Here is a 24,127-nt window from a genome sequence, read left to right as displayed (position 1 = left end):
ATGGGAATGAAAATTACCTGAGCGACAGAAAAGTTGCACTTATTAAGAAATAATTGAATACAAAAATACATTAAAACTATTCAGCCCAGAGAGTATGCTAATAAGAGGTCATAAAATAATTTATCACACAGAAGCAGTTAGTCAAGACTTCCATTGGCTCTTCTTATAAAACCCCACAAAGTCCTATATTAAACTGAATAGGTAAAAAATTCAGGCATAACCAGAGTAAGATAAGCAGCCTAGAAATTAAGAAAAAAGAAAAATCTTTACAGAACTCACTGCTCCAAATCTTCTGAAATGCAGTTAGGAAAGCTATGCAAAGGCACTAACAAGATGTAAAAATCTCTCAGGACACCAAAAAGATAAAAAGAAAGTTTAAATGGATTAAGAAAGTAGCATCACTCCTGGGCACTGTCACACAGAGCTTTTGCACTTTTCTGTGAAGCATCTGGAATCAACCACTGGCAGAATGACAGAACACTAGATTGAACAGACCACACATCTATCATGGGGTACATATATACCTTGGGGTATATATATTCCATGTCTGTGGTACCAATTAATACTACATGACTGAGTAATAATCATGTCTGGGTTTCTAAAAGGGAAATTATGGCTCATGTCCATTATACCCGGTGAAAGAGGTTGTAATAGTCCCCTAGAAACAGAAGAAATACATAGTAATACAACAACTATTTCCAAGCATTCTGCTATATTAAAGCATTCCAGCTACACTCCACAATTTCTTATCCACTAGCACGCTCAGACCACTTCTGCTAATTTCCCACAGGAGCAGCAAATGACATTGCTAGAAAAATTAAATTTATCATAAATTAATTTCTCTAAAGACTGCAAAAGGAAAAGCTTCAAAATTAAAACTAAGGTAGAATTTGGTCCATGTAGAGCATCCTTTTTCTATGAAATGCAGGGAAAGCATTGAATTTTACATGATACCTTTGTGCCTGTATTCTTTAGTAATATTTCATAACCTAGCAGGCATGATGGTAACTTACAAGAGATCTTGTTACTCAGCATACCTCTCAAAAAATAAAAACATAGCTCCAGAAAATAATTTATACTGGAGTTCCACAAACCAATGTTTAAAAAGTCTGAATTGCCCCACCCTTTTATGGATCATAGAGGCAACTGGTAACAAAGCTTTTCCTTAAACTTTTCCTCACTCTGTGCACATTATGCATGTGTAGCACTGGTCAAGCAACACTTTTCTTCAGAAAGGCAAATAAAGAGTAAAAATGGAAGAACAGAGGAGAAACCTCAAAATTTCCCTTCCCATTCATTGGCCAAGTTCCTCATTGGGTGGAAAGAGGACACATTTTCAGTAAGGTGGCCAAAATCATTTGTCTTTTCCATTCATAGAGCATGAGGATGCATGACAAGAACTGTAATTCACAGTTCTACTCTCAGAGCAGGTTGTAAGGAAGCCACAGCCTACCACCTCATCATTCTGCCTCATGAGCAGGCAGTAGAGCTTAGTAACAGAGCTACAGACATCTTGGAATCTTTGCATAGAAGAAAATTTGACTGATAAGAGAAAAGGAAAGTTTAAAGAGAGAACAGAGAGCAGAACACCTGGATAGAAGGTAAACACAGAAAGCTAAACAGAAAATAGCATCTAAATCCAGCTGCTTCCAATTTCACTTAAGACAGACTTGGTACAGTATCATTTTACAAAAATCAGGGCAATGATTTAAAGTAAAATTCAAAATAACATTCTGCTCCTTTGAAGTTGTAAAATGACAATTTATACCACTCACAAAAGCAGAAATGTGGTTTTATTTTGTTCCCTCTAGCAAGTGCACAGCACTACTTAAGTATATATGCAGGAAAATTGCAAGAAATCAGGCCTTGTGTTATCTAGGCATTTAATGGTCATTCTTACTGATACATGCTGCACCATATGTGTCCACAGCTCTTTAAAGAGGAATCAAAAGACAAGCTCTTGCCTCCTGGGGTGCCAGCTATCCAATTAAAATAAAAACTACAAAAGCAATTAAAACAGAAGGTACAAAGGAAAGAAAAAAGTAAGTGTAGGGATGGTTTAAACCATAGGAAATTGCTCTCTTCTGAAGAACAGTATGTGTTTGTTTCTCGACTCTATCAATGCAATTGATTTAAAATATTCAGGTTTTAGTATCATGTTAGATACTACTTTTCTTTAGAATACCCACAGGAGGTTCTGTGAAAAACCAGTGTTCAAGAAAGGATTTAAGTGAAAAATACTATTGGTTTTCAGACCTACAAAATATTATTTTTAACAACCCAGACCTGGAGGACAGCATGGAAGATCTTTAATACAGGAAAGGAAGTGAGAAAAATCAAGTTCACTGACGGCAGCAGAAGTTGGTACCTGCCATGCTACTGATTTCATGACAGAACAGGCAAATAGCACAGCAAGCCAAAAAACAAGTACAATACAGGAATTAATGCAAATAGGGACCAAGACAGAAACAAGTTTATACAATTTTGAAAGGAAGAAAAGGCTAGAGCCAAAATTTTGAAGCAGGAGCTCAGTGAAGTCATAATGTAATTGAAGCAGTGGGAGAGATTATTGCTGCAGCATCTTTTTGCAAAGACTGTAGACAGTAATATCAAAAAGAAAATAGCACAATGGAGGAAGCTGCAGTAGCTTATGTGAGAAGAGAATCTTCACAAAGTACTATGAAATAATTCTTGAAAGTAACATAGAGATTATAGAGAATTGAGATGGACAGTTAATTAGAAATTTTGCCAATATATAGAGCTACACTATCCAGAAATCATCATATGTTCCAATGGCTTTTCCTTTTCAAGCACATTCAGACAAAGGGAAATTCGGGATGGGAGTGTGTGTTTGTCAGTTGCTCCCCCCCTCCATAAGGACCAATTCATCTGTGCAAAGGAGAAAGGGAAGAGTCAAAAATGGCACAATAAGTCTGTGACTAGCTGGTTGGACAGTAACAAATTCACTGCCACCAACTAGGTCCAGTGAAGGGGTACAAATTATGAGAGCTAACATTTCACACTAGCAGTGGGAGATTTGGAAGATGTCAGAGAGGATTACAGATGCAATAGAGAGCAGAAAGGGAAAGGGTCAGATTTGAAGTCATCAGTGGGGGTGGAGTTCAAATGGTAGCTGAAGCCAAAAAAGTCTTTAAGGTCCCAAGGAGCAGAATAGAGGAAGTGCAAAGTGACAATGGCCAGGCAAGAAACTCAGAGTACAGCAATCGATAACAAGAAGAGGAAAAAAATAGTCCTTAGATGTGGGAAGTAGAAAGCCATCAATCACCTTTTTGTGCATATTATGAGTGGACAGAAACCATGGAAACCAAAGAGATGAAAGAGGAAGCTGAGGCAACACAAACAGCTTTAGGAGCTGAGAGGGAAATATTAAAAATTACATAGACGTAAGGGGAGCACCACAAGGATGATAGATGATATGCCATACAGAAGGTGTTACGTATGAGCAGTCTACAATTAAAACAAGAGCAATTCCCAATTGTATACAACACTGATGAAGAAATTGGGTTTGACCTATAACAGTCCTCTCCTGCTTTTGAACATTTCAGTTTAGTAACAATAAAAACCCCTATGAATTCCAAATGCAATTCTAATTGTGCTTATAAATGGTAGTTTCACAAGTATGTATGTTACAATAAACACAAATTAGAGGTAAATTAAACCTTAATTATATCTAGCAAGTTTTATGTCCTAATTAAAAATGGTACTCTAACAATAAAAATGACTTACCACCTGAATTAGCTCTGCCACAATTGTCTAATCTTCCTAAACATTCTTTGTGTGCTCCAGCTCCACACTTGGAACATAAATACCCTTGATAAAACGTTCCCCTGCAAAATAAAATTAGGTTGTGATACATTAGAGGTGGTAAATTCCACAAATAAAGGAAATAAGAGACATGGCATAAAGCATTAGAAGTCATTTGCTGCTATACATGATGATAGTCCTTGTACTGGGCAAAAGTAACAAGTGACAAGCAGCTCATCTGCTTTTTGTCACCAGTAGTCATTCAAAAGTTGTTACCAGGTTGTTCTTCTAGTAGTCCAGAACAACTACCTCCATTTCGGTTTAGCCCAAAGCAACTCCATCACGTTATACCTGAAATTGTACTATTACACATCTATCCTACTATAGATCTATACTGCATTTTGTCTCAGTGGGAATTTGCCTAGACACCATGAAGAATAAGATGTATTTCAAGACCGTGACAAGCTTGAATATATATTTAAGCATTAAGTAATGTATATGCTATACTGCAAATATTCTTGATTTTATAGATGTTAATTTAAAGAAGGAAAAACAAAACAAACAAAAAAAAAGGGGGGGAAAAAAAACCACACCACCAAAGGCAGAGAGATATCCAAATACACTTCAGTTCATACTCAGAGCTGCTAAATGAGGAGCCACTTCCCTTGCTTTAAATGTTCTGCCATTCCCCTTAAGGAATTGAAATGAAGCCTGAGGAAATTGGTTTATTTTCAGATTTGTGCCTGGCTTTTCTCTTAAGTTCACTGAATGGCTAACAGGCAAACAGCTTTTTACATGTTACCTCTTAGCAATTACATGTTTCATCTACCGATATATTTGCTCACACTTCACACTGTATGTATCTGTCTCCAAGATCATCCTGACCAGCATGGAGTGATTATGCATCCCAGTCTAACATGATACCTTCAGATTCAAAGAAAACTCAGGTGTCTCATACAGAACACAGGGGAATTAAAGCTGAGCATAATGTACAACAACTGCTATTTACTACAGCAATTTCTAGACTGTTAGCGATGAAATATATTTTTAATTACATTCAGAAGCTCAGTATTTTTAAATATTGGAATCTATAAATAAGTAGAAAATGTTAAAAAAAACAATGCACAACTTTATTGCAGTCTTCCATTTTTATTTTTTCTTTATTGTTACACAGGAGTGCCAGATATTCTAGATTAAAATATGGGACACACTATCATCCTTCATTAAAGATGCCATTTAAGACTAGGATTTTATTCCCATTTCAAGATTAGGCACTATGGGTCGCTTCCTCCCCTCCCCCTCCCAAGAATTTGCACATTGCCTTATGCTTGGATCTTAAAAAACAACTCATTTTTTAAAGATATTTAGGCATTTTATGAGGGTATATTCAATATAACTTATATACCCAGAGACATGACTGTATAGCACAGGGTAGCACTTGGGGATATCCAAGCTACCTTCGAGCAAATTAGCATGTCTGCAGAACAATGCAGTATCATGCAGGCTGTGCCCTGAAAGCTCAGCAACAGCAATTAGAGCAGTAACAGAGACACGATGCCTCAGCCTCAGACATCAGTCCTTCCATTTCCCAGTTCAGGGTGTCTGTACCATCCTTCATAGTAATTTACACCCTCCTGTATGGCTCAAAGCCCTTGAACACTTCCAAAGTCAGGGCATTCACAACTTCTCTGGGCATCCTGTTACAAGCACCCGAACTGCTGGAAGTTTACAAAACTTTCGCTTCTCCAACCTACACTATGAAAATGAGGTTCAATATATACCTCTATACCATTGCACTATCCATAAAAAACAAACATAGTTTCTAAAAGATAGCTCAAACATTGAATAAGAAACTACAGATGCACAAGCTTGTGTGTTTCAGAGAAAAGAAGCAGAAAACACAGATTACTTTTTTTGCTCCAGTTAGCTTTACAAATCCATGCTCATGAAACCATTAGTTGCCTGCAAGCATTTATCTAGCTTTGCAACATCTACCTTCAATTCATCTACATAGCTCTGGTTCAGAAACATCTGTGGATGCCTCAGTTATTTTCTGTCTCACAAAGTAATATCCCCATATCAAACATTTATGAGCATTGTCATCATCTGATTTTCTGAACATGCATTCCATCTGTTCTTGTGACTGGAGGTCTACAACTGTGAGTTCCATGAAACAGCTATGGTGGTCACAACTGTACCAAACTGATGTCATTTACATCAGCATTCCTGTAGTAAATAAAGCAATTCTCATAATAGAATCATGATCAAGTAGGCTTCTGATAAATGAAGAATGTCTTGAGCTTTTAAGCTTCTAGCAACACTCCTGATAACATTCAGAAATTTTATTACAAATACTTGTTAACACAATGAGAAATACTATGTATGACTTCATGGCTTGTCTCTCTTGGGACAGGTAATCAGCTAGCAATATGTTTCCACAGACTCTTTTGACTCAAGATAATTCACCAGGAGTGGGGTACAACAAAAACACTAACACACACACACACAAAAAAAACCCACCCACCACCACACAAATTACTTCAAAGTCTTACCTCAGAAGCATCTGACAGACTTTGCAAGATGTCACACGACTGAAGGTATGCATTTTGAACTCATGAAAGCTTGTATCTGCATAGTCTGGCCGTATGTTTGACCTAAGAAAATAAAATTGGAAATCTTCTTTAAACTGATAAAATCTACAAGATAATGTGATGTTCACAGCAGGAAACCCAAATCTAAGAACAACTAGGTTTATCTGCACTTCAGTGTTTTCACTGAGGAGAATCAGAAACACAGACATTACCACACAACTTGAAGTAAAAATTTAAATTATGATATTATATAGACCTGGTCCTTAAAATACATCCTATACCTACCTTAGCTGTTACAGTAACTAGAAAACTATACATCAAAACAAGCAGCAATTGGGTTTTTATTCCTGTTTATTTAACTAGGATCATTTTATGCACCTGAAGAAAGCTGACTTCATTCTCCAATATTCTCTTATGTGGATGTAGAAGAAAAAGCAGCTCACGCTGAGACCCACCACATGGGCAGATCATTTGTGACAGGTCATGGCTACACAGCAATACATTGGATAACATAAGTGATTTCAAGAGCAATTAGAAAATATTTACTGGGGTTTGGCTAGTCTTTCTTAAATACATTTCCCAATGCCTGCAGTGTTCCTACATGTGCTTAATTTAACAAATTATATAGAAGATCATGGGTAGATCAAAGTACTGGTGTGTTTGTATCCATGTGTTTTATCCTTCCTACTGATAACATTTAAAAGCAGAGTATAATACTTAAATGACCCACTCATCATTTTGTTGCACTGGTGCATGTTTGCAGATTCATTTACATTTTATTGAGTAACACATGGGTTTTTTTCCTGTCGTATTGCCCATTTCCAAGACTAGAGGGGAAAACACGACTTTTCAATTGGCTTACGTTTTTGTTTGTTTGTTTTGTCTTGAACTCAGTAACATTCCCCAAGCTATCTTAATACTGTCAAAATCAGTAACACTGACATGCTAGGTGCATAATTTCATATTCAGTGTATCAGACAAGAAAAAATACATACAGTAAGGATTAATGTATTTTTAAACATGTCCTAGTTTTGAGCCGCAAGCTGCCCAGGGCAAAAGAGATTTTTACCCCTTCCCAAGGAGTAAGATAAAAATGCTCCACACTGATTGGATGTGTAAATGGAAATCCCATTTACAAGTACATACAAAAGGTATTCAAGTAGAAGGAATACATCCACAAAGTAGGCTCAGTCCTTCACCTGGGCCTACCAGGACAAAACCTGTCAGAGCCTTCCAGAAACTTCCACCCCCCACCGACCTGGCCCCACACTCACAGTAGAGCAGGCCTCCCGCAGGCTGCCACAGGCCCTGTGGCATAGCCAGAGATTGCCTGCCAGCCCAGAAAGCCATCTTCCCCACGACCCACGAGATCACTGTGCACACTCCTCCCAAGAGCAGAGAGAGATCTGGCTGTGCATTCCCTTCAATAAAGGAACACTGGGAAACTCAGTAGAATAAGAAGTTACAATATCCTGGGATGACCTGCCCATCCCCTTGGGACTGTCTTGCTTTCAGAGGACTCCTCTTTGTGGTTATACCAATTACAGGATCACAGAATCAAGCAGGTTGGAAAAGGCCTCAGAGATCATCAAGTCCAACCTATCACTCAACACCTCATGACTAACTAAACCATGGCACCAAGTGCCACGTCCAGTACCCTCTTGAACACCTCCAGGGATGGTGACTCCACCACCTCCCTGGGCAGCACATTCCAAGAGCTAACAACTCTCTCTGTGAAGAACTTTCTCCTCACCTCAAGCCTAAACTTCCCCTGGTGCAGTTTGAAACTGTGTCCTCTTGTTCTGGTGCTGGTTGCCTGGGAGGAGAGACCAACCCCCTCCTGGCTACAACCACCCTTCAGGTAGTTGTAGACAGCAATTAGGTCTCCCCTGAGCCTCCTCTTCTCCAGGCTAAACAACCCCAGCTCCCTCATCCCCTCCTTGTATGGCTTGTGCTTGAGGCCTCTCCCCAGCCTCGTTGTCCTTCTCTGGACACATTCAAGTTTCTCAATGTCCTTCTTAAACTGAAGGGCCCAGAACTGGACACAGGACTGAAGGTGTGGCCTAACCAGTGCTGAGTACAGGGGCACAATGACTTCCCTGCTCCTGCTGGCCACACTATTTCTGATGCAGGCCAGGATGCCATTGGCCTTCTTGGCCACCGGGGCACACTGCTGGCAATTGACTATTGACCACAAAATATTATTTACATCAGAATGCTTAGGGTTCCCTATTTTTTGGGCAAAAATATTGCAATACATGATATATAGGAATTAAAATTAAAAAAAAAAAAAAAAAAAAAAAAAAAAAAGAAAAGAAGTAAAATCCTGAGTGTAAGAATGAAAGAATCTACAACACGCAAAGGAATGACCCAAAGGTCAAATTCATGCATTGAAGTTGGAGATAGCTATTAGGATAATTTCCTTTATATATATTATGAAAATCTTCTAGATTAAAACACAGAGCAGCCACAAATTGCAATGAAATTTAAACATAGGTAAACATGCAGTCATCAATCTCTCCAGGACTGAATGAAAAGGCTTTATAAAAAAATAATCTGTTTATGTGCCAGTGTCAGAAAGGTCAATCTTCTAATCCACATGATTAAAATTGTACTCAAAAAGCAAATGGAATTTTGCTTTTATGCTTGAGAATAACTTTACACTCAGTATTGTTTTGACTAGCTCACTAGTGTCTCCTTTTCTGCAATGATGCCAATATGTCAATACTGCAACTCCAGCTAACTAAAACAGGCATTGATACTACCCACTCACAGCAGGAAGGTACAAGTATGAGGATAAAATTGATCTCAAAATAGTAAAGAACTTTTTAAATCAGGAGAAAAATATATTATTTTGTGGCTGTTAACTCTACAGAGCAAGGCCTATATTTCAGGGCTATAAGACACCGCAAGGATTGTCTAGTTCCAACTCCCCTGCCATAGGCAGAGACACTTTTCACTAGATCAGGTTGCCCAGAGCCATGTCCAGGGTGGCCTTCAAAACTTCTAGGGATGAAGCTTCCACCACCTCTTTGGGCAACCTGTTCCAGTGTCTCACCTCCCTCATGGTGAGAAACTTCTTCCTAACATCCAATCTGAATCTACCTACTTCTATTTTTGCTCCATTCCTCCTAGTCTCATTACTACCTGACATCCTAAAATGTCCCTCCCCATCTTTCCTGTAGGCCCCATTTCAATATTGGAAGGCCAGAATAAGGTATTGACAGAGCCTTCTCTTCGCCAAACTGATCAACCCCAACTCTCTCAGCCTCTCTTCATAGGAGAGGAGCTCCAGCCCTCTGATCATCCTCATGGCCCTTCTCTGGATACGTCCAGCACACCCAGATCTTTCTTGTAATGTTTGCCAAGGGGTTGCTGAAACCTCTTGGGCTACAGAGTTAACTATGGATAATCATGAACATTCCCTGGAACTTGTTACTCTACTTAACGTTCCCAACAAAAGCTGATTTTGTTGCCCATTTGGTTCAGACCAGGATAGCTTGCAAAACAACTTGAAAAAATATTAGCCTAACTGCAGGGACTCACAGATTGGAAAACATAAAATTAATCCTAACAACCTGACCATTTTTCAGAAACAAACCAAACAAGATTCCATTAATTTAATTAGAACAGGATCATTCTTCAAAAAATAGTAAGTATAGTAGATGAAAAGAAAAAACATTGCAACATCATACGGACAGTTATTTAACACAAGCAATTGACTGCATAACTTCCTTTCATATGCACAATTTTTTTTCATTCTTCTCTCAGGCTATATTACACCAAGATTGGAATACATGAACTACAGAAAATATGTCTCCTATTAAGAGAACAAAGATGATACACTCTGTTCATTCTTCTTTACATAAGAAGTAACATTCTAGTTTCTTCATATTTTATAAAGCCATTCTGTTTCATTTTACAGTCCTTAATAGAAAAAGTTTTGCCCAAGAGGAGGCGGGGGGGGGGGGGGGAAGACATAGAGGTAAAATGGGAAAGAATGAAGCTGCTGCCTCACTGAACAGCTGTCACAAGCCCTCCACTTGCTTTTCAATAAATTTTCCTACTGCACCTACAGGCTAAATGATCAAATTATAATGTCCTAAACACGACAGAAGATTTATCTAGACATGCAGGCTTACAGCTTTGGCTCTCTGCAAGGAAATTTCTCAGTTTCTTTCAACCTACCAGGTTTTAATTTAGTGATTGTAAGATTCCAATGGTTATTTCAATACTTTTTTTATCTAAAAAACTGACTAGTGACTACTTCAATAAATTCCTTATCTGAAAAACTGTTTTTTCTTCACCTCCTACACATCTTTTATACTCTCTTATTTGTTCACTGCCATCTAACTTCATCTATTTCCTTGTTGGCTATGGCCAAGCTAGCACAAAGATCTTCTGAAAAAGGAAAAAAAAAAAACCAACACAGGAGCCTGAGTAGCACTTTCAGGGGCACACAGCACCTATTTGTAAACCAGAAGCCCACCCTTCCACCACTCAGCTGCCACAACACAGTAAAAAAACCACTTCATCCTTCTCAAATCATCTTTTCCCTTCTACTTCCCAACCTGTGGTCATGTTTGAAGAAATAGAAAAATATGTATTAGGTCAAAATTATTTTTTAGCTTAATACTGTTTTCTTCGGAAGAAAAATTTTTTGCCAGGTGGGGAACCTACACACAATTGTTCAAAAAAAATCAAACATATTGGGTTAGGGTTCCTTCCCCATCACACTGTAAGAGTCACTAGACAAGCCCTCTAACACGCAGGAGCAGAACCCTCAGTTCTCCTCCTACAACAACTTCTATAGGGTGCCCCAGGCTCAGTGCAAATGAAATGTTTTATCCATTTCTCCTGTCAAACAAACTGGATCAGTGGCTAAAGCAGGAAGTCAACCATATACCAAGAACATCTAATCCAAGGTAAGTAATTTTTTTTTTTTTCATTTGATGGCAAAACTGTGTCTCTTACTTTTACAAGCAATGTGGGGAGTCAAAAATGGTTTCCCTTATTCTCTTCTACTTTTTCCCCAGGCTGTTTTAACTTCTGCACTGTAGTAGAGATAAAACGTCAGGATACAGAAACAGAGTGAATCTGTAACAAGGAATTTTTTTCCAATTCACTCCTCAATTCAGCAGCAGAGTTTTTGTAAGGGACAACCGTGAGTGCCCTCTCCTGCACAGTGCAGGATCCCCTTAACCAGATTTACTCCAGTCACTACAGCAACGTCCTTGAGCTGCCCCTAAGCCTTTCGAGTAAAGCTTTCTCTTTCCAAGCTTCTTGCTGAATATTAGTCCCACAGGGACCAATTCACAGCTACACCACCAACCCAGAGACCTGCAGGTGCTTGTCTTGCTAGTCTCCTTCGTCATTTGGACATGCAATTCTTGTCTCTGCATCAGCCACTGGAGCCATTGCTCAAGGAGCCAAATGACTACCTTCAGTCAATTCTGCATCTGTGAACAGAACTTTCTTCAGTAAAGTTTGCAGAGTTCAGCGTAGAAAAGGATTACCCAGGTACCTTATTTAATTGCCCTTAATATCATCAGACTCCAAATCACTCCTTTTTAGATGACCTCATGCATACAAAGTATTCCCCTTTTATAAATGCATTTGCAGTTGCACTTCTCCATAATTTGATCATAGGCCAGCTCTGCCTTCAGCCGCCCATATAATACAACACCTTCATAAAAGGTGTCAGAAAGTGTCACATTATCAACCATTACCGACAAGCTTTTGCAGTGACAATTCATTCTACTAATAATCTTCACTTCAATTAATGGTACAGCTGACCACAGACTATCGCATAAAATTATCTCGTCACACAAAATATCTAGGCACCTATGCCTATGGAATAAGAAATAAATTCTCTCTACTATCCTACCTCAAATAAGAAAATAATTGTGCATATGAATAAAATGAAATAATTTCTAACTCTCTCCTATAGTGGCTGATGTAACAGATCAAAAACCTAAGTAGTAATTATTAACTCTCAACTCACAAAAATGTTATAATCAGAACATTAATAATTAAATTAAATCAAAAATCTTCTTATATCCAACAATGTAAGTTCTGTACCTCATTTTACCAAACTGAGCTTTGATCACCTTGGGTACAAAGTGTTTCCAAGATGCATACTGCAATGCAAAGCATACATCATCGACATGAAGGATGTTATTTGCTTATTTAAACAAAACCACATTCTGATGTGAAAGCATTAAGGTAAGAACATCTCTGAATAGCAATAGCATACAACTGGCATTTGGCTACTTACTAGCAGTGATTTTTCAGCACTCTTACATTCACGTTCATTTCCAGCAAGAAAAAAATATATAGAAAAACTGAATAAATTAATTGTCATTTCTTCAGTGGGACAGGCACAAATATGCTAGTTTAAACTTCCTCTACAGAGTTAAGGCTTACAAAATAAAATGTACCAGGCAAGCTGCTAAAATTTCAGGCATAAAACTCCATCTTATCTTTCTACTAAATGTGTACATTACTAAAGGTCATGTGTCTCAAGAGAATAAGTAAAAGGCTAAGAGATTCTTTAGTGTAGCTTCTTCTTCCTCTTTTCTCATGTGGAGAATAAGCACATGAAAATCCTGGTCTTCATTTCTAGAAAGGTCATATTTATAAAGACCTAAACAACGAAAAAACCCTTATTTCACAAATTTTAAACATACTGAATACATCTTCCCTTGAATGTTTTGCCCTTCAGAGATTTCAGCATTAGCCTTACAGACTTTAAGAACTACTGTCTCAAGTTTTCCATGAACATTTTACTGGAAGTCTACTGGCTGCCAGAAAACCCAAAAAAGAAAAAAGAGAGAGAGAGAAGATTAAGCATTGCATTGATTAATTAAATTCTTATAGCAAGTTTAAATTTTAAATAGGAAATTAATGAAATGTAAATAACACTGCCTCTACTCAAAGAGTGTACAGAAAGGAGAAATGGTAGTACTGTAAAAATGTTAAAAGTAGAAGCAATTAGGATGGATGCAATCATATGGATGACAATTTCACAGCACTAGAAAAAAGAAGGTATTCAGCAGCAGAGAGCACTGCAAGTCTACCACATTGTGGCTTCGTAGTATAAGGAGATAAAGGACAGAGACCTCAGAACACAGCACAAAAACTCTCTTTTATTCTAAGTCTATTTACTATTACTTTTAATACCACAGCTGGGAAACTGTACTTTAAATAACCTGCCTACAAGGCCCACTGCTGTCTTCCACTACTGAGCAGTCCCTTGCCTTTCCTGCTGTACTTTGACAGCGATTTCTTTTAATTGCTTCCTTGGCAGCTTTTCAATACCAGCTTGACTTCAGCAATTAAGACCTGTACAGATTCCTTGCCACTCTGGGCCTAGACCACTAAGAAGGTGTTGCTTATACTAACTGCAAATACTTCAAGAAATGTTGAGAAATTGCTTCTCTGGAATTAACAAGTCAACTTCTCCTTCCCAGACTTCACATGTTTTTAAACTTTTTTTCTTTTTCCTCATTAAACTGGAAGGGAAAAAGTATTACAGGGTTTAAAAAAAAAAAACCACCATGTGAAAAACATCTCACATTCCTCAGATAAACACAAATCCTTTTTCCACTTCCAAAGGCACATCCACGCTTAACTACAGGAATCACAGCACACATAGGAAAATAATACATCACACAAAGAAATGCAAAAGTAACTGTGCAAATGGATCAAGAAAGCTCTTTTCCAAGTGAATTAGCTGCAAAACAAGACAGTATTAACAAGAGCAGGTGCTGACCTAGATGCTGTTGAGTAGATAACTTCTGCCACAAATGCATTATAAACACTGACTCAACAGAGCCATTCTTTTCAGGGGACTAACAACAAACCTCACAGGTATCATTTAAGCCCAGAGATGTTCCTCCAGGTTGCCATAACTCAGTGGGGACTGCAAACTTTAATTGAAGAGGAACCTTATCCTCACCTAGCAGCAATGCCAAAAGTGCATTTTTCTGAGTTACCTGGAACAGCAGCAAGTGACCAGATATGGATCTTTTTAGGTTGGTAACAGGCTGTCCAACAAGGTCCAAGAGGTTCTGTTTAACAGTACTGTGACAGCTGCCCTTTCTTTGGGCTTGGCATGCTCCTAAATTCTAATGATATTTTCAAAAGCTTTGTTTTGAAAAAACTTTTTCCCATATTGCTCTCTTCAAGGAATTAAATCATATCACAACAAATTATGCAGGATTTGATTGTATGATGATTGCAAAATATCCCCACATTTCAAAAGTCTGTTCTATTTGAAACTGAGTAGCCATTTCAGGTGATTAAAACTTGGCTCTAGAGAATAGCCAATGTATGTATGCCCACCTGTGAGCCCAAAGGTATAACAAATAAGCAGATGCATGAAGTATCACATAAGGAGTCAGCAGTGAATTGCACCTGTTTTAAGTATTAAAAGATTAAATACTACAGGGAGGATAGATAGAACTCAATACCTTGAACCCTTGTCAACTCTCAACCCCAAGTAAGACCTCTGCATTTTATAGCTGTCATTATTCTGCACTCCATATCATCCTTAAAATAATTTAAAATGCTCCACACAGAACTGCTCAGAATTATGAACACCCTGAGCACAAACTGCTGAAGAACATCTTAAAAGTGTATGTGACATGAAACTTGATGCTGTGTTCATGAAGTGTAGCCTAGAAAGAAAATGGCAAAGGTTAATACCTGAGGACACTGACAATTTTCATTCCAGTTTTACTTACTGTAATATTAGACACTGCAAAAAAACGCATCAATAAACCTAGATCTGCCTTAACTATTTTTAAGTTATTCAAAGCAAAGAGAAATATATAAGACGATATCCCGAGTTAAAATTCCTAGTTTGTGCCAAAGTGACCTCCTTTTAAAATGTTAAGCATCTTAGAGGTTACTCATGACAACTGGTACTAAGCATCTCAGAATACTTTGGAGAATTCAACTAGGCAACAAAATATATCTAACTTGTCACGTATTAAACTGTTTTAATGTAGTAACATGGAGAGCAGAAGTTAAGAAACACCAAACTATGTATGTTGCTGTCAAACGAGACAGAAAGCCTTCAGTCAAAGAACTGCAAAGCTGATCCCAAGAGACATTCAACCTTGCTCTCTGCTCTGCTGTGCAGCAGTCTTCCCTTAGAGTCCTGGTCCCAGTAAACAGCAGAACCAGCCTTACATTTGCTCCACCCTTTCCTTCCATATTAAACATTTTGGATCTGTGCAGCTATCACCATTCCAACTGATCATTTCATACAAAATGCTGCCATCTAATAAAAAAAGGCATTTGTGTAACAAAATCACAAGGTAAGAGTGCAGAGAGAAATCCAAAAATAAATAATGTTTTTTCAATCAATACAAGGATGTTATTTCCTCTGAAAAGGTGAAGAGAGAAAACAGCATTCTTCAGGGGTATTCTCACTGGAGACAGGCAATGCCATTTCACAAAGGACAATTTTTGGCTTCTTTCTATCCTTTTGGAAGCAATGCTGATTACTTACAGCTAATTCATTTTCTCTGCACCAGCTCAGGCTGTTGTATTTCAGAATCATCTTTGAAGATGTTATTTACGGAATTAATCAATCAATCAATTCTCTATATGCTAATACTCAAACATTCTGGTTTCCCACATCAAAGAGTCTCCATCAGGAAGACATGTTATATAATTGAATTAACCATATCACAAGTAAATTGTGCTTTTGATCAAGAACGCACAACTTCTAAGACTTTGCTGGGAAATTTGCTTATTTGATCGTATGATGAGTAGCTTTTTTGAGATCAAGGAAATTATCTTGTTAACTTCTTGGAAATATACTACATTGTTTCAAACAACATAATGCCTTTCTTTTTTTCTTATCAGCCTGCTTCCCTGAAAAGCACAGGAGATGGACTGCTTTGAGCTAATCTGTTCCCATTTAACATTTTTCAAACACCACCTGACAAGAACAAAGCTCTGTCACACATCAGTATTGGTAAATCAAAAGCATCAACACTTTATGTACTTTAATATTCACTGGTTGAGTCTTACTTGTGAGAGTTCTGAAGCTTACAAATTCAAATTTATGAAGTTGTTTGTCTTGATGAGCTTTAAATATTTTATCATATACTTACATGTAACTGAAGACAAATATCTACACTTTAGAGTAAAAAATGGTAAAAGTAGAGGATAAATACTGCCATAAACTTGCAAATTACCAGCCAAACACCTAAATTTGATAAGACAAAATGTAGTACTTGTTGGCAGGGAGAAACTAGCACATCTTTTCATATAGCCATATTTTCAGGACAAACATGTAATGCAGCATTCCATGTTTAAAGCCTGGATAAAGCTAACATCTTGCTTTAAAAAAATGATATTTAGATGGTGGTACTTTATTGTTATGATGTAGTGTCACCACAAATCACTGTATTTTAAAATACTCCTATTCATTTTCATAGTAATACACCTCACACACTGTAAGTCAAGTTGTAAAAAAAAAAAAAAAGACTTGGAAATCTTTGGATTTTGTGAACCAGAAGATGTAGTAGCAAAGTATATTTACCATCTCCAAGTGTTTACACACTGCTTTCATAAATTATGTTGGCCTTCCACTGTGCTCTTAATCACATTCAGAACCTTCACACAGTTTTTGCTGCATCTGGAATAATCTAAAGAAATTACTTAACTATAAATATATGTTGTGAATGGTTGCTTATAACCCTGAAGAGCTTATTTGGGAAAAGGAGAAGAAAGAAAGAAAAACAAGAAAACCCACCAACCTCAACTCACAGCAAAGAACAAGCAAACACTCTTCTTTAGCAGACATGAACTTGGCATTCAGCTTGGCAAAGCCCTGGCAGATGTGCTCATTAACTACTTCGGTAAGCTCTGTGAGGTTGGTACAAAGTAAAACACCTTTGCAGGCTATTAGAAAAATGCAGCAAATAGCTAAGGCTTTTAATATGCTCTGATACGAAGGCTTTAATTTAATGTCAGTGTTCAATATGCCAGAGCTCAAATATTCTTTCAGAAGAAGTCTTAATGCATATGCATTATTAATGCACTATCTGACAGAATGGATTTATTTGAGCTGAATCTGACCATTGTCATTAGTCAGACTGCACTCCAAATCTGGAGGTATGGCCACAGATAAAAGAACATTTTCACCAACCTTGTTTCTTGTACTAGTTTTCTTTAAAATTTAGAAAACCAGTGAGGTCTATCTGCAATTTATGTAGCTTGCCTAACCTAAAGTGTTGCACAAATACCTATCAGGTTTCAGAATCGGTAAATCCTGGGATTATTTCCCTAGAATCAGATTATGTGCTCTGCATCTCTTGAGCTACAGGGTGCAAATTCATGTTTAACTCAAACTGCAGTTTTTCAGAAACATACTGGACTGTACTTGAGCTGCTGCACAGACTCTGTTGTGACCTAAAACTTACACACAGTGTAATTAAAACTAAAATCACTAATGTTTTTGAGGCATGTACAGCTTTCATGTCTGAAATCTCTTTTATTTGCATGTTTAAAAGCAATTAAAAAAAAGTCTGATTCATTAACTCCATGCAATTAACGCATACCCTAATCACTATAATGATCACGTGTTGCTCACTGATATTTTAGGCATTACAAATGAGACATGATGTTAATATTGCAATTTCAGTAACAATGTCAAAGAAGAAACTACAATCATGGAACTTCTAAGGGTGAAATTTTAACTAAGTACCTTCATAAAAAGGCCTGTTCCTCTGCCTACAAGAGGTTCTCTTGCACTTCTCAGTTTGTGAAAGAGAGAGGTTGAGTAAAGCCTAATTAAAAGGCATGTTACAACACTGCTGCATGAGTCTTGACAATATTGGGTTTGAAATCCAGCAGTACTAAGCTCAAACTGACAAGGCACTAAGCAACCTAAGCCCAAAAGGTGACCAAAGCAGACAATCTCCACATACCCCTTAAAACCTAAACTCTTCCTAAACAGCATTTGTGTTATGTGATCCTATCTGCAAATACATATAGAATCGTCAGGGTTAGAAGGGACCTCAGGGATCATCTAGTTCCAACCCCCTTGCCATGGGCAGGGACACCTCTCACTAGATCAGGTTGCTAGGAGCCACACCCAGCCTGGCCTTAAAAACATCCAGGGATGGGGCTTCTACCACCTCCCTGGGCAACCAGTTCCAGTGTCTCACCACCTTTATGGTGAAAAACTTCTTCCTAACATCCAATCTGAATCTACCCATTTCTAGTTTTGTTTATGGAAGCAAAATTTGCTGATAGCCATTTTTAGAGTGGATTGCAAAGCACAATTGAGAAACCAGACAAAGACTTAATGAAATTAGCAAATTAGACACCATGTTGACAAAATAAATTCAGCACAAAGCAGCATAAGATATTGTATGACATATTGCACTAATGGAGTCATATATTAAACCACTGTGAAAACACAGAGTACGACTTTTCACAGAGAAGGTTTGTACCATGGAAGACAACATGCACCTGCTCCATGCTCTGCTGTGATCATGAAACAAACCACACGCAAAGAAGTATTTAGCAGATAGTGTCAACACAAGGCATCTATAGTAATAATTAACATATTTTCTTTCAGTATTTCTTCTGTCATCTCATGATGAAATAAAAGAAAATTAAAATCATCACCACAATGAAGGTAAAAGCAGTTGCTATGCAGTAAGAAATTAAGTCTAATAATTAGTCAGCTAAGGAGTTTCAAAGTAATATAACTCAGGTATACAGACACTGCAGATGAGGACATCTTCCAATGTCAAATTTTTCCCTTTCATACAGAATAGTTGGCATAAATTCATTGACATATTACTCAGGTCTTTTAAAATGTTAACATTTTTAAGAAGAGAAATATCAGTAGGAGAGATTTCTAGGGAGGAGAAAAAAAACCTAACACCCAGCTACGCTCCTACCTTCTAGCACAAGCTGAACAATATAAAAGTTACATCTAAGTATAAGACACTACATGTTTGTTATGATCCTTCTGGTTGGTTTTAGCACTGGAGAAGAGAGTTTGGACAGGTTATGCTGCTAGAAAATCTACGGGAATTGTGTTACATTCTGAATCATTTTTTGAGGCTGTTAATGGCTCAGTTACAGCAAATAAATCACGCACTTCAATTGCTGACAAACTTTCACTTAATACATAATGTCTCTAACCTGGTGTAGTAATAGGAGTGTATAGTCAAATTATCTTGGATATGGAGAGACTTTGCATTTAAACCAATGCTATTTGATATGCTAGATTAAATTTAAACATCCCATGTCTAGTAAAATAAAGTCTTCATAGTATTAGCTTTTAAATGGTGCTTATTCACCCATACAGCTATAGGCTCATCCACTACTCTGAACAGAGTTCCAAGACCTCCCATTCAACTGCTCAGATTAACCACAGCCTCTGTTAAGCACCACATCTCTTCTGAAACAGTAAGCAGTTAACATGCCTTCTGTGCATACAAAACTTCCATTCACATCAATAAGGGAATGGGTGTACCAAGACAGAACTCAGCTGTTTGGGAGATGATGGCTCCTGTTAAAGTATCCTCCACTAATCTTTTTCAGATAGCTTTAAGAAAACATCACAATTCATCAGATTCATGAGTCCAACCAAAGTTTCAGCTTTGAGATCTTGACTGCAATGTTAACTGTGCTGGCCCAGTGTCCTACTTCATTCTGTTGTCACCCGGAAAATCCAACACCTCCAAATAACCAATTTTGAACGTTGTACATAATAAGCACAGGCGGGGGGGTGGGGGATGCTGGTGGTTGGTTTGGGGGTTTTTGGTTGTTTTTTTGTTCTGGGTTTTTTTTGGTTTTTTTTTTACAAAAAGGGGATTGGGGCAGGCAGAGTAGGTTACCCAGCCTCAGCTGTGGAGACTACTGTACACAGGTCCATAGAACCAAATCCAGTGCAGCCATACCAAAGCATCACTGCTGCTGAAAATGTAAGTGTATTAATAGGCTTCATCTATAACAGTCAGGAAATTCTTGGGGGGGGGGGGGTGTTAAAAAAAATCAAGGTGGTGTGCTGCTATAGACGTTCCAAATAGCTTAACAGCCAATACATAGCAAAGCAACAGAACTGCTGTATGAACAAAACCAATCTGCTCAGTTTCTTATGACCAGTAACACATTGTTCCCAATCTCCCTCACAACAAAACAACTCACCCCATACCACCTAACAACAGAGGTGGCTAAGAGTCAGAACATTTTCACAGGTTTGTGAAACAAGCTTTCTAAAAGAAACTTACTAGTCTGCAAAGTAACACACTGGAAACTGCTCTGGGATTTCATCTTCCTTCCTCAAAAGTTTTTCCGTATCTGGAGTGCTTAATGCATTCCAGCCCTTCAAACCTCAACAAAGCCTAGACAGCAAAGCAGCGCTCTCCTCTGTTTCATACTTCATCAATAACAAGATTTCCATAGCTGGAGAAAAACTCTCATCTCAATGACACCAGTATTTCAACAGTAGATGACTTTTCATTAACACAACTATCATCACTGTTGTTCATACACTGGTATAAATACCTAAGACCCTAAAAAATGGAGGAAAAAAAAATTACAGCCTAGCTAACAGTTATGCCAACAAAAGGCATCAAGGATAATTCTTAATTTAAAAATAGGGAGAGAGATCCTAATCTGTTCTCCTGTTATGTTCTTAGATTAACACTTGCACAGACCTGACTTCATACAGAATGCTATCCTGAAGGCAACAAAACTGCATTGCAATTTCTGTTTGGAACTCAGCAAGTAACATTTCTGATAATCAAAAAAAGAATGTAATTCACCCCTTCAAATGTGCTCTTTTTGCAGGCACTTTTTGCTTTTAAGCAATGAAAAGTATTTCACCCACAAAAGCAGCAATTCTAATTGGATATGATGAATAATAGAATCATTTCAATCATGGCTACTTTTCTGAGTAGAAACAGACTAGAAAAGACACCCTACACAGTAGGTAGTAAGACCCTTGAAACTACCAAATGTTAAAAATGCTTGGCTTGATTTATTCCCAAATACAGCATATGGGAGCGAAAGCATTGCCCAATGCACATTATGCCATTATACCAGGGGACACCTCAGCCCTGACCTACAGGAGGGGAGGCCTGCTACTCCAGTTCCCCTGCCTCTCCATTGCAGTCTTTAATCACAGGTGAAGAGGTTAAACCAGAGGTGTGGGTTTATGAGAAGGACAAACGTCCACAAAAGACAAGGCTGGCATCACTGCTCATTCTCAACAACAAACTCCATCTGCCCAAAGAGTAGTGTGTTAACTTGTCAGCCCTTCAGGTCCCATTTGCTCTGTTCACATCGGGCAGCCAGCAGCAGTAAAAGGCATGCTCATAACCAGCTTTTGAGCACTGGCTGGTACCAGCACTATGTGAGCATAAGCAGCTGCACTCACTCACCATACACACAGCAACAGTGAGGGTGGCCCTGCACAAACCATAAAAATGTTTGGGAAGAATTAAGGATATGGTCCTGGAGAAAAATTATAGATCTCATTGCTTCCCTTAGCTCCTGGGGCAGCTCTTGTTTTGTGTGGCTGGAGAGTTTTGTGCACTAGGCCAAGATACCTGAATATCAGTCAATAGTTGCAATGGTCAAACTAATAAATCTGAGTTCCTCATGCTTTTTATCTACGTTTTATCTATGCTCAAGTAAATACCAATAATGACATTACAGGGAGAGCACAGGCACAAAGAGAAACAAAGCACTCAGCTCTCTGAATATGTACGAACACCTCCTCCTGTCCCCCACCATGCTACCCAGAAAGATTTGCCACAACACAAGCCTTTTTTGGTTTCAACAGAAATTAACAAGATGTGAACCCTAGTAAGAGTTGAAAATATCAATATAGCCTGGCCCTCTTCCCTTATATTTTCATTTAAACCATTAGCACTCATCATACTATGAGGGTTTTTAATTGTATATATAATTTATGACCAAGTTTCACTCACATCAGCTCACAATAGCCTTTTTTCTAAATACACATATCTTTAGAGCCACATCCAAAACAATCTTTATTAATGTTACCTCTGAGATACTGAAAGTATCTTACTCCCTCCTCATTGTTTTTTGGGGGTTTTGTTTGGTTTGTGTTTTGTTGGTGTGCTGTTGGTTTACATAAAACAAGCATCACCTGGTCATTTGAATCCCTTGTTCATTAATTTAATCAGAATATCGGAGGGGTCAGTAATGGTTTTTGTCTTTCTGACAAGACTCAGAAATGGAAACAAAGCTCATGCTGCATAATAATAATGTAACCCTCAGTGCTGCATCTGAACAACTTACTTTCCAAGGAGTCTAAAGCAACCTCCTCTTTTAGTCAAAAACACACAAAGAAAATCAGCCTTTTGAAACTAAATTTCATAAACCAAGCAACCTGATCCAAATGCTAAACAATAAATTCATTAAAAGCACTAGGAAAGATGCCAGAATACCCTCTCAAATCATCAGCCTTACCTTTCAAAAAAAATATACTTCAGTTAGTCAAAACTAAAATGGGAAGGGGGAAAATGTCACTATTCTGTTAGATATTTACTGTTCAAAAAATTATTTTCCCCACTGGCTGCTTAAGACAGTATTACTAAAAAAGTCTCAGCAGCAAAGTTGGAAAGTAATACATAGCCAAGAGTGCCCTCTGTCATTTCTTAGAGGAAAAGACATTCTGTAAATGAAGATGTCAGTCAGTCACTTCTCAGAAAGTAACATAAAATAGGTAACTAAGCTGTATCAAAAACACAAACATGAAAGCAGTTCAGCATAATTGAAGTTATATTCTTACACTGGTGATTAATGTGAATCTACCCTAATGAAAATATACTTACAGAGCCATCTGAAACTGTTCCAGCCATTTTTTCTTCAAGTCTTTAGTTTTGCAATAAACTTCTAAACCATTTTGACCTTGGATATGAATGAGGTAGAAGCCATAAGACCACTGCATAAAAACATTGGCAATACAAAAGGGTCATCAGTTATGAAGAAAGGAAAAATTTAAGAGCAGCATTTGTACATTCCTTAGTTCCTGGGTTTGAGGAATAGCAAGACCATATTATAGTATTCACTTAGAAATTACTTACTCATATGTTTCAATTGCATCAAAATAAACAAAAGCTGAAATGATAGAATAGAATAGACCAGGTTGGAAGAGACCTTCGAGATCACATCACGTCCAACCCATCATACACCATCTAATCAACTAAACCATGGCACCAAGCACCCCATCAAGTCTCCTCCTAAACACCTCCAGTCATGGTGACTCCACCACCTTCCTGGGCAGCCCATTGCAATGGGCAATCACTCTCTCTATGAAGAATTTCTTCCTAACATTCAGCCTAAACCTCCCCTGGCATAGCTTGAGACTGTGTCCTCTTGTTCTGGTGCAAGTTGCCCTTCCACTTACAATTAAAACATAAAACTACAACAAATATTTCAGATAACCAAAAGAAATTGTCCAGATAGCTGCTAAAAATATAGGAATTAACAACAAATATTTACCTTCTTATTTTCTTTATCAGTAGTGGGGTTATTTGTAATTTTGTATTTCTGAAGATCTATTATTTCCTTCATTTCATAATTGTCACCTCTCCGTTTGCAAACAATTACAGCTAGATCAAACAGGAAGATATGCCTATGAAAAATACAATGTAAAGATGGTTCAAAACACTCCAGAAAGCCAACACCCAAAATCTTATTCTACATACCTGTGGCATGTAAAATTTTAAAGATGAACAACTAAACAGAAGAAT

At 37.8% G+C, this 24,127-nt stretch overlaps 1 protein-coding gene across 6 annotated transcripts in view; it reads right to left on the bottom strand.

Annotated features, from left to right (window-relative positions):
- Positions 1-24,127, bottom strand: part of VAV3 (vav guanine nucleotide exchange factor 3) — a 184,215-nt gene that overhangs the window by 59,323 nt on the left and 100,765 nt on the right. For all 6 annotated transcript variants that reach the window (XM_068140975.1, XM_068140977.1, XM_068140971.1 and 3 more), the window contains 4 exons: positions 23,877-24,009; positions 23,207-23,316; positions 6,318-6,419; positions 3,748-3,848 (listed from right to left, as the gene is read on the bottom strand). In XM_068140975.1, coding sequence (XP_067997076.1) covers positions 3,748-3,848; positions 6,318-6,419; positions 23,207-23,316; positions 23,877-24,009 — 446 coding nt within the window. The remainder of the gene's footprint in view (positions 1-3,747; positions 3,849-6,317; positions 6,420-23,206; positions 23,317-23,876; positions 24,010-24,127) is intronic.

The sequence above is a fragment of the Melanerpes formicivorus genome, unplaced genomic scaffold, assembly GCF_026170545.1.
Source record: "Melanerpes formicivorus ecotype bairdi unplaced genomic scaffold, bMelFor1.0.p_v2 SCAF_7, whole genome shotgun sequence".
NCBI lineage: Eukaryota > Metazoa > Chordata > Aves > Piciformes > Picidae > Melanerpes > Melanerpes formicivorus.
The sequence above is the reverse complement of the archived record's forward strand: the minus strand, read 5'-3'. Positions and strand labels throughout refer to the sequence as shown.